The sequence below is a fragment of the Armigeres subalbatus genome, chromosome 1 (genome assembly GCF_024139115.2).
Source record: "Armigeres subalbatus isolate Guangzhou_Male chromosome 1, GZ_Asu_2, whole genome shotgun sequence".
In the NCBI taxonomy this organism is placed as follows: domain Eukaryota; kingdom Metazoa; phylum Arthropoda; class Insecta; order Diptera; family Culicidae; genus Armigeres; species Armigeres subalbatus.
Window position 1 is genome coordinate 298,811,292 of NC_085139.1, and position 13,473 is coordinate 298,824,764.

Below are 13,473 nucleotides of genomic sequence, written 5' to 3' on the forward strand. Positions count from 1 at the left end.
GGTACGGGTGGTAGAGATGCTATGGTCGAAGAACGAACTGGAATTGAAGAACGGCACGAAGAGGACACCGAAGAAGTTAACGCAGGAAGCGGCTCTGATGATGAACCATTCAGGGGATTCCCTATGGTTCCGGCAAAGGCCAGGAAGCGAAACGCGACTTCGGCGGACTTGCCGAGCGTGTGTCTACGGCGATCGAAGAGGATTCGCAAACGAAACGAAGATCCGGAGTTTAGCTATTCGTAGAGTATAAGTTCAAAGTGATGAATTTTCGAAAAAGTGAATTGTTTAACAAATTAAGTTCATTTGAAGTTTGTTAAGTTCGATATATATAAGATATTTCAAGTTCGAATTTGTTGAAATGTAAATATTTAAGTATTAATTTGAAGGGGGAACAGCTGTTGTGTCACCCACCACACTGAACTATTTATAATTGTAAATACCTAAAATTACACAAACCTTGATTATACGTCAATTAAGCGTTACTATCGTAACGCTTCAATCTGTCAAGATAATAAAAGAATAAATCTCTCGTCCACTTTCATTTGGACCAGCAACGGACACGCATCGTTTTTTAATTCATTTCCATCATGGCGGAAAAGTTCGAAAATTTATAAAACATTTCTATGGGGACAGAAAACACAGGACGAGAAAAATTTCACGTCACCTTCCACACGCAGCACACTTTGATCTCCCGCAGATTTTTTCCACTCATATTTATGAAAAAGAAATTCTGCTCTTCCCTCCTATGGGAAACCCCATTGCTATCTGTCAGAGTTTGAGTGAAACATGGCCGCCATCTCCTCCTCTCTGTTGCTCTACTGTAAAAACCCATTAAGAACTGTCATTGTTTTTGTGAAGAATTTTGCTTCGACTTCGCGAATTTGGCACGGGAAATCAATAATGCCACCACATTGCTCTTTTCGCAACTTTTTTTGACATTTTTTCTTAAAACTATTTTTCTTAGCTTTCTAATGCCCAAAACCGGACTATCGTTTGTTTTTCAATTGTTCAGAATTGCGAAAGTTTTTGATATTGGTCAATAATAAAGTCCTTAATGCATGTCTAAGAGTATATTAAAAAAAAATCAAATTTCCACAATTTTATTTTATTATGGAAAGAGGCGAAAGAGGCGTTTCTTAGAAGAGTGAAATATTTGAAGTTTAGTATTTTTCCTCTACTAACTGAATGTTTTGGTGGTTATAGTTATGGTGGTAAATGATTGAATCATTATGATTCACTCTAAAATATTTCTAATTTCTCAACGGAACAAGAAAATTAGGCCCATACATTATGAAATTTCTACAGCTCTTGAATTTCATCACAAGGTTTTTTGAAACCTCCCGTTTTGCAAGCGCGTTTGTCCCTTTTATTCACCTCAATGATCTGATCAGTTTAGTAGGGCGGCACCTCGGGGATCAGATCTAGGATCACTCCAGGCTGGGTGATGCACGTTCAACTCCCCCAAGAGGATGACAGGGGGAGGGAAATCGTAGATTATATTGCATAGTTTTCTTACGATAGGTAATCAATTAATACAGTCGACGATTCTCCTCTCCTGTTTTTTTTTTAATTTTTAAACATTTGTTTACCATTTCAATGAAAACCTGTCTTACTAAAGATCTGTTTCCAGGAATCTTATTCTAATTAGAGTTATATATTTCGAAACAATATTGAATATTCTTTCAATTCTATCAACATAATAAATCATTATAAATTTCTAAAATTGTATTAATGGAAATTCTTTCCACTACAAACCCCCCGCCGAGTTCTGCTCAACATGGTGCTCGTGAAATCGTGAGTGTTCGCACTATAGCTAGATTAACTATCGTTTATAATTGTTTCTGTTTTTTCCCATTATCAAATCGAATGCTACTTGTTCCCTAGAAATCACTAGCAAAAATCCGCCACAGCCCAACGTTGCGTCGACACTGGCATCGGCTCATTTAATCGTTTAATATTTTAATAACTCTAAATTGTGTGGTGCTAACAATTACTTTATTGAGGTCTGCTCTGCTGGTTTGCTTGTTCGTGTTTTTTCGTAGTTTTTTGTGTGAAATTCTATCATTATTAATTGATTTTTTTTGTTCCTTATTCACGTATCCTAACAGTTGACATTCTAAAAGTTTAGTAGGAATATGGTTATGATCCAAAAGTTCTTCGATCGCTTTCCACTTTGACGATGAAAGTGCGCAGTGATTGAAAGATTTCAATTTATTGTATTCGTAATTGTTTTTTGGTAGTAGGTAATATCAAATATATTTTTCGCGTAAAGTTTTTAAGCACAACTAACGGAAAGTAACACTATCGAGAAGGCGCTATATATTTAATAAGTATGAATCGCTATCGTTTTACTAAAGCATCATGGTTCTTCTATGTTATGTTGCCCTTACTACTACTACTGGCCCTATGCGTGGTATTGATTTCGTCTACTGATTTGTCTACCAGAAACGTCGCAAAAGGCATGTCACGGCTTGGTTCTGGCTCGTATAGAATATTTCCATAAAATAATAAACCTTTTAATTAAATGGTTGAATTCGCCGAAATAAAAAAATGTCCTTAAAAATTATATTAGGAAAATAGACTTAGAAATAAGAAGAAGGAAGGTTTATAAAGTGAAAACAAAAATGAATGGCCTCATTATTTAAAATGGTAGATTTCTAAGATTTTTTTTGTCAAAAATCATTATATCAAACGCTGTACTTGCGTTCGAAATTCTACATTGCTGGATTTATGACCATAACACAATCCATAGATACCTTTTGACGACCCTTCTGGAAGCTTCCCCGGTCTAGCACCTTTCAAAAAGTTAAACTGGCACCCCGGTCCGATCTTTGATCTTGCCCATCACACTCGAGTGCATCTTCGAGTAGCCCCCGCTGCTGTGCGACTTGGTCAACTTGAGCGTTTCGTGCCCGTGCTGGACGTGATTGTTCAGCTGGTGGGCACTCCCCCCGCTACTCATCCCGGTGGTTACCGTTTCGGAGAAAAACAACGGCGATGAGCGCTTCTCTAGTCCGGAGGTCGTTCTCCGACCACTGCTCGGCGAATGTCCGCTCTTTGCGGAACCGATGTCGTCTCCGGAGGACGGCGGGGCCGTGGGAGGACCCGTGATCCGCTCCAACTCTTCGTCGATGCACTTGAACTGCCAGCTCCAGTTGGCGCGGTACAGGAACGGGCGATGATCGAACCGGTTGTCATCTGGGCTGTACGATTCGGCATGGTAAGAAGGCGTGAGCACCGTCATCTTGTGACGGTTGATGGCGTAACAGCGGAAGAAGTGCTTGACTTTGTCGGAGATTTCCCGCGGGGTACGGCTGTCCTTCCACATCGAAACCAACTTGCAGAACATGCTGTATGGGCCGCAGTAGTTCTGCTTCCGCAGGCGGCCAAACTCGCTTAGCTCGTTATAGGTCATGCCCATGTCCTCTTCATCCGTCTGGGCGAGAGCACCATCGCGAAGTGGCTCCAACTCGGCAGTAGGGGGAGCAGTCACGATATCCGACACAATGGGAAGGTTGAACTTGTCCTTGGCGTACAGCAAAAATCGTTTCAGATCCGTCTTGGAGATGCCTCCAATAGGGTTGATGTCGGCGGATGAACAGTCATACTTTGTCATGTAACCACGCAAGGCTTCGTCGACATTGGCGGACCCCAGAACCAGCAGCCCCCCAGGACGATTTCGCACCCAAAGCATTAATTGAGCGAATAGATATGACAAGACCATCCTGGTCCTGGCTTGGATATTCTGAAGCGCCAAGTTCTGACGTGGGCAACCCCCTTGGGTCTTGAACAAAGGCTTCATACCCGTAACTGTGTTAAAAATCGCCAATAAGGCACTTACAGCACCATCGATGTTGATCTCCAAATGGTAACTCCCGATCTGGTTAGCCAAGCTGGTCGCTCTCTGGCGGGTCTCCTTGCTGGAATTCTCGCTTCCCATGTAGCACGTCACCAGCAGTCGATTACACAAGGCAGCCGGATTATCCGGTGTAAAGTCCGGATCAGCCAGGATCTTCCGGATATCGTGAAGAACCTGGATATCACCAAGCATCACCGACTTCACCACCAGACGACACATCGAATGAACGATGATCGCCGTACTGCTTGAATCGACTCCACCGCTCAACGGCAAGAAGAACCCGCCTTGCCCAGAACGACGAAGATAGTCCCACAGCCAACACGCCGGACCCAGAGCAATCTCCTCTTCGGCACTGTGGTAAACCCACTCCAGCGGTGTGCTTGGTGGTATATTTAGATCACATGCATGAGATAAGGCAAAGTCTACGTTCACCCGAGGATATGTCGGAGTCGAGGCCGCAATCGTACAACGCGACCTCATCGCTACCCGATACGACCGTATGTCCTCCAGATCAATGGTCGCCGTGGTGACCTCAACATCTTCCAGCGCAAATTGCTTTCCCCTCGCCACGACATGACCGTTCAAGGCAATTGCTGAACACCCGTTGAAATAAACCCGCTGCCCGTCACAGCCCCGCAGATTGCTAAACAGATAAGCTCCACCTGCCTTGAAGCTCGCATTCCTGATCAAGTCCGTCGTTATGTAAGCCTTTCGCAGCTGCATGTAGCTTCCGGAACTGTTGACTATGATTTCCACCCCGGACAGAGACATATCGATGTGGGTACTACGCGGCGTCCACAGCTCCTCGCATATTTCGTACCCCAAGCAGGTATCCCTGGTGGCAATGACGGCATCCCCAATCGGAACCGTATGCTGACCGGTGGCCGCCGACACCATTCGAGGTAGGTAGAACTCCTCTGTTTGACGTTCCTACAATCAAGAAATTTTAAACATTGAAATCGAATTGGTTACACAGTTCAGCCGTTATCCAAACCTTGGTCCACGAGGAGAACCACCGCGTCTCCCGGTAGTTGCCATCGTCGCACATCACCAGCTTGGGCCGGATCAGCAGGATGCGCTTGTTGTGGAACACCACCCGGCAGTTGTAGGCTACGTTCCGGTGCTGCACCGGCATCCCGACGTCGATCAGCATGTTCTGGCAGTGCGGCGACATCATGATCTCCACCAGGATCTCCCACGCGTGCAGGTACGTGTCCGACTCGTGGAAGTGGTCCTCGCAGCTGTAGCCACTGTGGAAGGGATGGGAAGATGAAAAATTAGTGTATTAAAATAAGCGTTTGAGCAATAATTTATGGAGGCGCTTGGTGTGTGACTGTGCCAAGGAAATTAAGACGAGTGAAGAAATGGCGATGACGAGAAATTTTAAGGCTCCCCCAGATGGGGGGTCTCGACAGCGACGACTAATAGCCACGATTCAATCATTGAGTTGGTGCAGGCAATGCTCCATACCAACAGCGACATCATCGCAGTTGCCAAGCGATGAAATCGCGTCGCGATTGTCATGTCGCGTGTGTTTGGGGGAACGCTTTTTCGAAACGATGTCCAGAATGGCATTCCCTTCCCATAATTACAATAAAATGAAGTCAGGCCAGAAGAAATAAATATGACAAGTACAGTACACGCAGGTTCTTTTCTTTAACCGCATCTTAACCGTCCGCCGGACTGTCTTCCGCTTTTTAGGTAGTTGAGTACGATGGCTTACGCGCCACTCCCGTAGAAGACCATCGACCGTGTTTAGATGCGCCCGACCGTTGAAACCCTCTAAGGACGAAGGTTCCATTTTTTCCCAATTCTGTATGGAAGACAGGTGGCTAACTTAAATTGCGCCTGTGAAGGACGCTACTACTTCAGACTGAAAGGCGAAGCTAAACGGTTTGGACTAGTCATCAACACGTCGAAGACGAAGTACATGATAGGAAGAGGCTCAAGAGAGGTCAATGTGAGCCACCCACCACGAGTTTCTATCGGTGGTGACGAAATCGAGGTGGTTGAAGAATTCGTGTACTTGGGCTCACTGGTGACCGCCGATAACGATACCAGCAGAGAAATTCGGAGACACATAGTGGCTGGAAATCGTACGTACTTTGGACTCCGCAAGACGCTCCGATCGAATAGAGTTCGCCGCCGTACCAAACTGACAATCTACGAAACACTCATTAAACTGGTAGTCCTTTACGGACACGAGACCTGGACGATGCTCGTGGAGGACCAACGCGCACTTGGAGTTTTCTAAAGGAAAGTGCTGCGTACCATCTATGGTGACCATACCGGTGAAAATGGTTCTCGACAACGATCCGACGGGCACAAGAAGGCGACGGGCACAAGAAGTGGCAAACAGGGCAATCTAATGCAGTATGTTTCGGAGAGCCTCGACAGCTGAATCAAAATATTTTCTCAAAGGAAGATTATTTAGAGAAAAGGCGGCCATTGGCGAATGAGAAGTTTTCAACGAATCAGTCACAGAAATACGAATATGAAGGGAAGAGTCAAGATCAGAAAGCTCGGTACACAATAAATAGGAAAAGTCAGGCTTTTGTAGATGCTTACAGACCACCAAACAGAAATGTCTGTTTTAATTGCAGGTGAACAGGTCATGTCGCAAAAGAATGTGAAAGTAGGCGCAAGAGATAATGTTGGAAGTGTGGATTAGAAGGTGAACAAACTAAAGAGTGTAGATACTGTTCAAAACACGTAAACAGGACAGCCTAAGGGCTGTCCATTCTGAAAAGACTATTGCTTGCTCTCAATCGGATTTAGACGTAGAAGAATGAGAACGAACAGTGGATGAAATGTTAATCAAATTTGGATTCAAACAGGCAAAAGAATCAGACTATGAGGGAACAGAAACTCAAAGCCTGAAAAGAAACTCAAAGGTGCAGCCCAATCGGGTTGTACGCAAAAGTGACGTTGAACTACGTAGCTGTATGTATTATATGTACAGGTTTTCGACTTTTCTGTTCGATGAGACCAAAGCAAGCGTTTTAAAGCTCAGGGGTAATCTGTTTTGGTTGTTTATCCTGTGCTCTTGAGATTGAGTGAGCAATCATTCAGCATATCAAAAAGACTGCAAGATGAAAATAAACCCTTCTACTTAATTAAAAATCAGTCGTTTACAGCCATGCTAAAAATAAAATTTTCAAATAATCGAGCATGAACAACACTCTCAACTCAAGCGATCACATATTCAAATTATCAATTGATAAAAACTCGCAAGAGAGTAAGAATTGTTCGATAACTGTATCTCGATTCGAAGCATTGGTAAATGCTACTTTTGAACTTATTTCCTACATTACATCATAACACAATGCCAAACATCCGATTGAACTTCATTGTTGACATTAAGTTGGTATTAGTTAGGTTCACATTAAAATGCTAATTTTATGTTTATTATCAGTCGATTCCAAAGTGTGAAAAGTTATCGCCGATGATAACTCGCCTACTTTTCACACCTGAGAAGTTAACAAATGACAATGAATTATTGGCAGTGGCTGATTTTCTACCAACCACTTCCACATCCAGGCGCTATCGTATATGCGCAAAATAGCCAGCATGAGTTAATCGCCAGAAATTTGTATGGCGAAAGACATCTAACGCGGGTTTTCTCAAAATTAGGAACTTTTCATGAAGAATTATTTGGTACCGGTTATGAAGGATGGTGTCCGCTACTATGCCTACCAAATATTTTTTCGATTAAGGTGCTTAATTTGAAAAAATCGAACCTTAGATGCCTTTCGCCATACTGATTTCAGAAAGTTGACTCCTAGTGTGCCGCTGTAAGCACGCTCAAAGCAGGCGATTCATTCCAATAATTATCGTATGAGAAGGATTCAACACAACCCTGGCTGATAATGTACCGCTGTAACCATCACCGACGCAAACTGGAACAGGCCCCATACACGCTCCGACATGTTGTACAACTTTGATTCCGCCCCCAGGAAATTTTGTTCGGTCGGAGTAAAGTCGGACCGTCTGTGGGCAAGTTATACTGTCCAACAGTCGTACAACATGCCCACAGACGGTCTGACTTTACTCCGACCGAACCAGTCCGACCGGCGGAGTCAAAGTTGTACAACATGTCAGAACGTGTATGGGGCCCCTGAGTCCCGCCACTAAGTCAGTCTAAATCCCCGGTGACTCATTAAGGCAAAGCCCATCGTGAAAGCTGTAGAGGAAGTCAGAGTAGACGCGATGCAACACGACGCAACAAAGAAGTTTGACAGTTTATTGATAATAATTATTATTTCTTCACGTGAATTGCGTCGAACTTTGCGTTTACTACGACAGACACCTAGAAATCAGCAAAACAGACCCGAAGAAATTTGACTAGAACGCATCCACTGCAACAGCGAAGAAGATTCCGAGCCCCTCTATACTGGCATCAATGGAGGCACAAAAATGCCTCGTACGGTCGTGATAACGGTCCTTTTCAACATGTTAACGTTTGTACAGATTCCTTGTTTCATGAGGAACCAAATACTGTTGAAAATATTGAAATCCAAGCTTCAATAAAACCACACGAGCTATTTTTGTGGCTGTGTAACTATCGCTCATCTAGGGGATGTTCCGCATTAGGTCCGTTTTGTGTGATGCAAACACATCTCTGTGTTATTGATTTTAAGCGTGCTGTAAGTTGCATTAAGGTCGGATGGAACATACACACGGTCAAGCAGTTTGACCAACATTGACTCCACCTCTCGTTTATTCAAACATCCATCTAGTTTTACCAACAGCGGCACGAACAATCAATTTATTCGACCAACAATATCACACACGAGCGACCGAAGCGCCAACTTGAGCACCAACCATCAAAAAATATATGGGGGTTTGTGCAACTACACTACAAATGCTCAAACATGTTCGGCGAACCTTGTCTCCATCCCCACAACTCAAACCAAAATCAAACCGTTTTAATTTTTTCCAACCGAGCCGCCAACTGTCAAATGGTTATTCGAACAACTTCACACACGTTCAAACAAAGCAGCAACCGAAGCGTTTTTTGGGGGGCGGAGTCAATGTTCGTCAAACTGCTTGACTGGTGTGTACGTTGCATGCGGGAAGGGTTTTCCGTTAAAAAAGCACGTGGCAGCACTCTCTGAGAGAGAAAATTGCCCAATTCAGCCCGCCAGAATGACGCTGTCAGTGTCGCCAAAATGATTTCGTCATTATGCAGTTTACAATTGCTTGAGAATTTGCCGTAAACGGAGAATAGAAGGAATTGGCAGCAATGCGGAAGAAATTTATCACTCATGAGCAGACCCCACACGACGGAAAAAGTTTGACAAACTCTTGATTATTAAAGAAAAAGATTGATCGTGTGAGTGCGAACCCAAAATATTGAAGTAAATATTGAGGGAAATCAGAAAAGTTTGATATTCTTTTCAATATTTCCCCTCATCTCCCCCCGTAGTTTGCCCACAGGAGTCGATGACGGTTGAGTGTGTGCGTGTTCTGTGCGTTATACCGCTATTTGATTCGTATTAGTTCAAGAAATCGGGCAGCAGGGACTATGTCCAAGGGCTTGACGATCCCTCCCCAGGCCATCTGCGAGTTGTGGGGCTTGCCTAGGATGTGGTGGGGTTTGACAGTGGGCCCTGTTAAACCTCTATAAAAAGCTGCATGTATCCGCAAGTAGGCCCCACCAAAGCGACCGTGTGCCGCTCAAAGCGCACAAGCCCAAGTCCTGGTGTTAGGTGGGACGCTAAACAGCCCTGACACGACGGCCCTCCGACGAGACAGGAAGTTTGCGCAGACCCAATAAGCCGCCCAATCATTACGAACAATATAAGAGATAATGCGACTCGATATAATCGGCAAAGACCTAGGCGACGAATACAGGATCACGATTGGAAGCTTGGAACATGGAATTGCAAGTCGCTAGGTTTCGCAGGTTGCGACAGGATGATCTACGATGAATTACATCCCCGCAACTTCGACGTCGTGGCGCTGCAGGAGATTTGCTGGACAGGACAGAAAGTGTGGAAAAGCGGGCATCGAGCGGCTACCTTCTACCAAAGCTGTGGCACCACCAACGAGCTGGGAACCGGCTTCATAGTGCTGGGTAAGATGCGCCAACGCGTGATTGGGTGGCAGCCAATCAACGCAAGGATGTGCAAGCTGAGGATTAAAGGCCATTTCTTCAACTATAGCATCATCAACGTGCACTGCCCACACGAAGGGAGACCCGACGACGAGAAAGAAGCGTTCTACGCACAGCTGGAGCAGACATACGATGGATGCCCACTGCGGGACGTTTAAATCGTCATCGGTGACATGAACGCACAGGTAGGAAGGGAGGAAATGTATAGACCGGTCATCGGACCGGATAGTCTGCACACCGTATCGAATGACAACGGCCAACGATGCATAAACTTCGCAGCCTCCCGCGGAATGGTAGTCCGAAGCACCTTCTTTCCCCGCAAAAATATCCACAAGGCCACATGGAGATCACCTAACCAAGAAACGGAAAACCAAATCGACCACGTTCTAATCGACGGTAAATTCTTCTCCGACATCACGAACGTCCGCACTTACCGCAGTGCGAATATTGAATCCGACCACTACCTCGTTGCAGTATGCCTGCGCTCAAAACTCTCGACGGTGTACAACACGCGTCGAAGTCGGACGCCGCGGCTTAACATTGGGCGACTACAAGACGGTAGACTAGCCCAAGAATACGCGCAGCAGCTGGAAGTGACACTCCCAACGGAAGAGCAGCTAGGCGCAGCGTCTCTTGAAGATGGCTGGAGAGATATTCGATCCGCCATTGGTAGCACCGCAACCGCTGCACTTGGCACGGTGCCCTCGGATCAGAGAAACGACTGGTATGACGGCGAATGTGAGCAATTAGTGGAAGAGAAGAATGCAGCATGGGCGAGATTGCTGCAACACCGCACGAGGGCGAACGAAGCACGATATAAACAGGCGCGGAACAGACAAAACTCGATCGAGACCGTGAAGAAACGGAGCAACTGTACCGCGCTAATAACACACGAAAGTTCTATGAGAAGTTAAACCGTTCACGTAAGGGCCACGTGCCACAGCCTGATATGTGTAAGGACATAAACGGGAACCTTCTTACGAACGAGCGTGAGGTGATCCAAAGGTGGCGGCAGCACTACGAAGAACACCTGAATGGCGATGTGGCAGACGAAGATGGCGGTTTGGTGATGGACCTGGGAGAACGCGCGCAGGATATAATTCTACCGGCTCCGGATCTCCAGGAAATCCAGGAGGAGATTGGCCGGCTGAAGAACAACAAAGCCCCTGGGGTTGACCAACTACCAGGAGAGCTATTTAAACACGGTGGTGAGGCACTGGCTAGAGCGCTGCACTGGGTAATTACCAAGATTTGGGATGAGGAAGTTTTGCCGCATGTGTGGATGGAAGGTGTCGTGTGTCCCATCTACAAAAGGGGCGATAAGCTGGATTGTATCAACTACCGCGCAATCACATTGCTAAACGCCGCCTACAAGGTACTCTCTCAAATTTTATGCCGTCGACTAGCACCAACTGCAAGGGAGTTCGTAGGGCAGTACCAGGCGGGTTTTATGGGCGAACGCTCCACCACGGACCAGGTGTTCGCCATTTGCCAAGTACTGCAGAAATGCCGCGAATACAACGTGCCCACACATCATCTATTCATCGACTTCAAAGCCGCATATGATACAATCGATCGGGACCAGCTATGGCAGCTAATGCACGAACACGGTTTTCCGGATAAACTGACACGGTTGATCAAAGCGACGATGGATAGGGTGATGTGCGTAGTTCGAGTTTCAGGGGCATTCTCGAGTCCCTTCGAAACCCGCAGAGGGTTACGGCAAGGTGATGGTCTTTCGTGTTTGCTATTCAACATCGCTTTGGAAGGTAATACGAAGAGCAGGGATTAACACGAGTGGTACAATTTTCAATAAGTCCGTCCAGCTATTTGGTTTCGCCGACGACATAGATATTATGGCACGTAACTTTGAGAAGATGGAGGAAGCCTACATCAGACTGAAGAGGGAAGCTAAGCGGATCGGACTAGTCATCAACACGTCGAAGACGAAGTACATGATAGGAAGAGGTTCAAGAGAAGACAATGTGAGCCACCCACCGCGAGTTTGCATCGGTGGTGACGAAATCGAGGTGGTAGAAGAATTTGTGTACTTGGGCTCACTGGTGACTGCCGAAAATGACACCAGCAGAGAAATTCGGAGACGCATAGTGGCTGGAAATCGTACGTACTTTGGACTCCGCAAGACGCTCCGATCGAATAGAGTTCGCCGCCGTACCAAACTGACAATCTACAAAACGCTAATTAGACCGGTAGTCCTCTACGGACACGAGACCTGGACGATGCTCGTGGAGGACCAACGCGCACTTGAGTTTTCGAAAGGAAAGTGCTGCGTACCATCTATGGTGGGGTGCAGATGGCGGACGGTACGTGGAGGAGGCGAATGAACCACGAATTGCATCAGCTGTTGGGAGAACCATCCATCGTTCACACCGCGAAAATCGGACGACTGCGATGGGCCGGGCACGTAGCCAGAATGTCGGACAGTAACCCGGTGAAAATGGTTCTCGACAACGATCCGACGGGCACAAGAAGGCGAGGTGCGCAGCGGGCAAGGTGGATCGATCAGGTGGAAGATGACTTGCGGACCCTCCGTAGACTGCGTGGTTGGCGACGTGTAGCCATGGACCGAGCCGAATGGAGAAGACTCTTATATACCGCACAGGCCACTTCGGCCTTAGTCTGAATAAATAATAATAGTTCAAGAAAAAATTGAGTTTTTTCTCAGCTACGGCCATGCCAGCTAATCAGTGAAAATATTGAAGAAAAGTTTGATGAAAAGTTTGACGAAAAAAGTATTGTCAATATATGCCTCGTGTGGGGTCTGCTATGCAGTGGTTCGGCGAGGGAACAGCAGCAGCGCCGACCAATCACGCAATGAGGAAATCAAAATAAACAAACTCCAGCTGGTTTTGGAAAATGAAAACATGAGCCGTTTCTAGAACAACATTAGAAAATATCGTGAGAGGATTTCTGTACAAGGTTTCCACAAAAGCTTTGAAAAGAATTTGGGTGATAACAGTGGTGCTGGTGTAAGTAAGACAAATAAGACAAATAATACAAATAAGATAGATAAGACTAAGAAGAAAAATAAAGTAAGTTCCTAAAGGAATTCCTTCGGAAGTTCCTCCAGGAATTCGTTCGGAAGTTCCTCCAGCAAATCCCTCGGAAGTTCCTCCAGCAAATCCCTCCGAAGTTCCTCCAGGAATTCCTTCAGAAGTTCCTCCAGGAATTCCTTCGAAAGTTCCTCCAGGAATTCCTTCAGAAGTTCCTCCAGGAATTTCTTCGGAAGTTCCTCCAGGAAGTTCCTCCGGGAATTTCTCCGGGAATTCCTCCGGAAGTTCCTCCGGGAATTCCTCCGGAAGTTCCTCCGGGAATTCCTCCGGAAGTTCCTCCGGGAATTCCTCCGGAAGTTCCTCCGGGAATTCCTGGAGGAACTTCCGAAGGAATTCCTGGAGGAACTTCCGTAGGAATTCCTGGAGGAACTTCCGAAGGAATTCCTGGAGGAACTTCCGAAGGAATTCCTGGAGAAACTTCC

The 13,473-nt window shown here is 45.9% G+C and overlaps 1 protein-coding gene across 5 annotated transcripts in view; it reads right to left on the minus strand.

Moving 5' to 3' along the window:
- Positions 1-1,707: 1,707 nt before the first annotated feature.
- LOC134207793 (glutamine-dependent NAD(+) synthetase) overlaps positions 1,708-13,473 on the minus strand; it is a 363,415-nt gene continuing 351,649 nt past the window's right edge. For all 5 annotated transcript variants that reach the window (XM_062683709.1, XM_062683708.1, XM_062683706.1 and 2 more), the window contains 2 exons: positions 4,854-5,109; positions 1,708-4,789 (listed from right to left, as the gene is read on the minus strand). In XM_062683709.1, the coding sequence (XP_062539693.1) occupies positions 2,807-4,789; positions 4,854-5,109 (2,239 nt within the window). In that variant the 3' untranslated portion in view covers positions 1,708-2,806. The remainder of the gene's footprint in view (positions 4,790-4,853; positions 5,110-13,473) is intronic.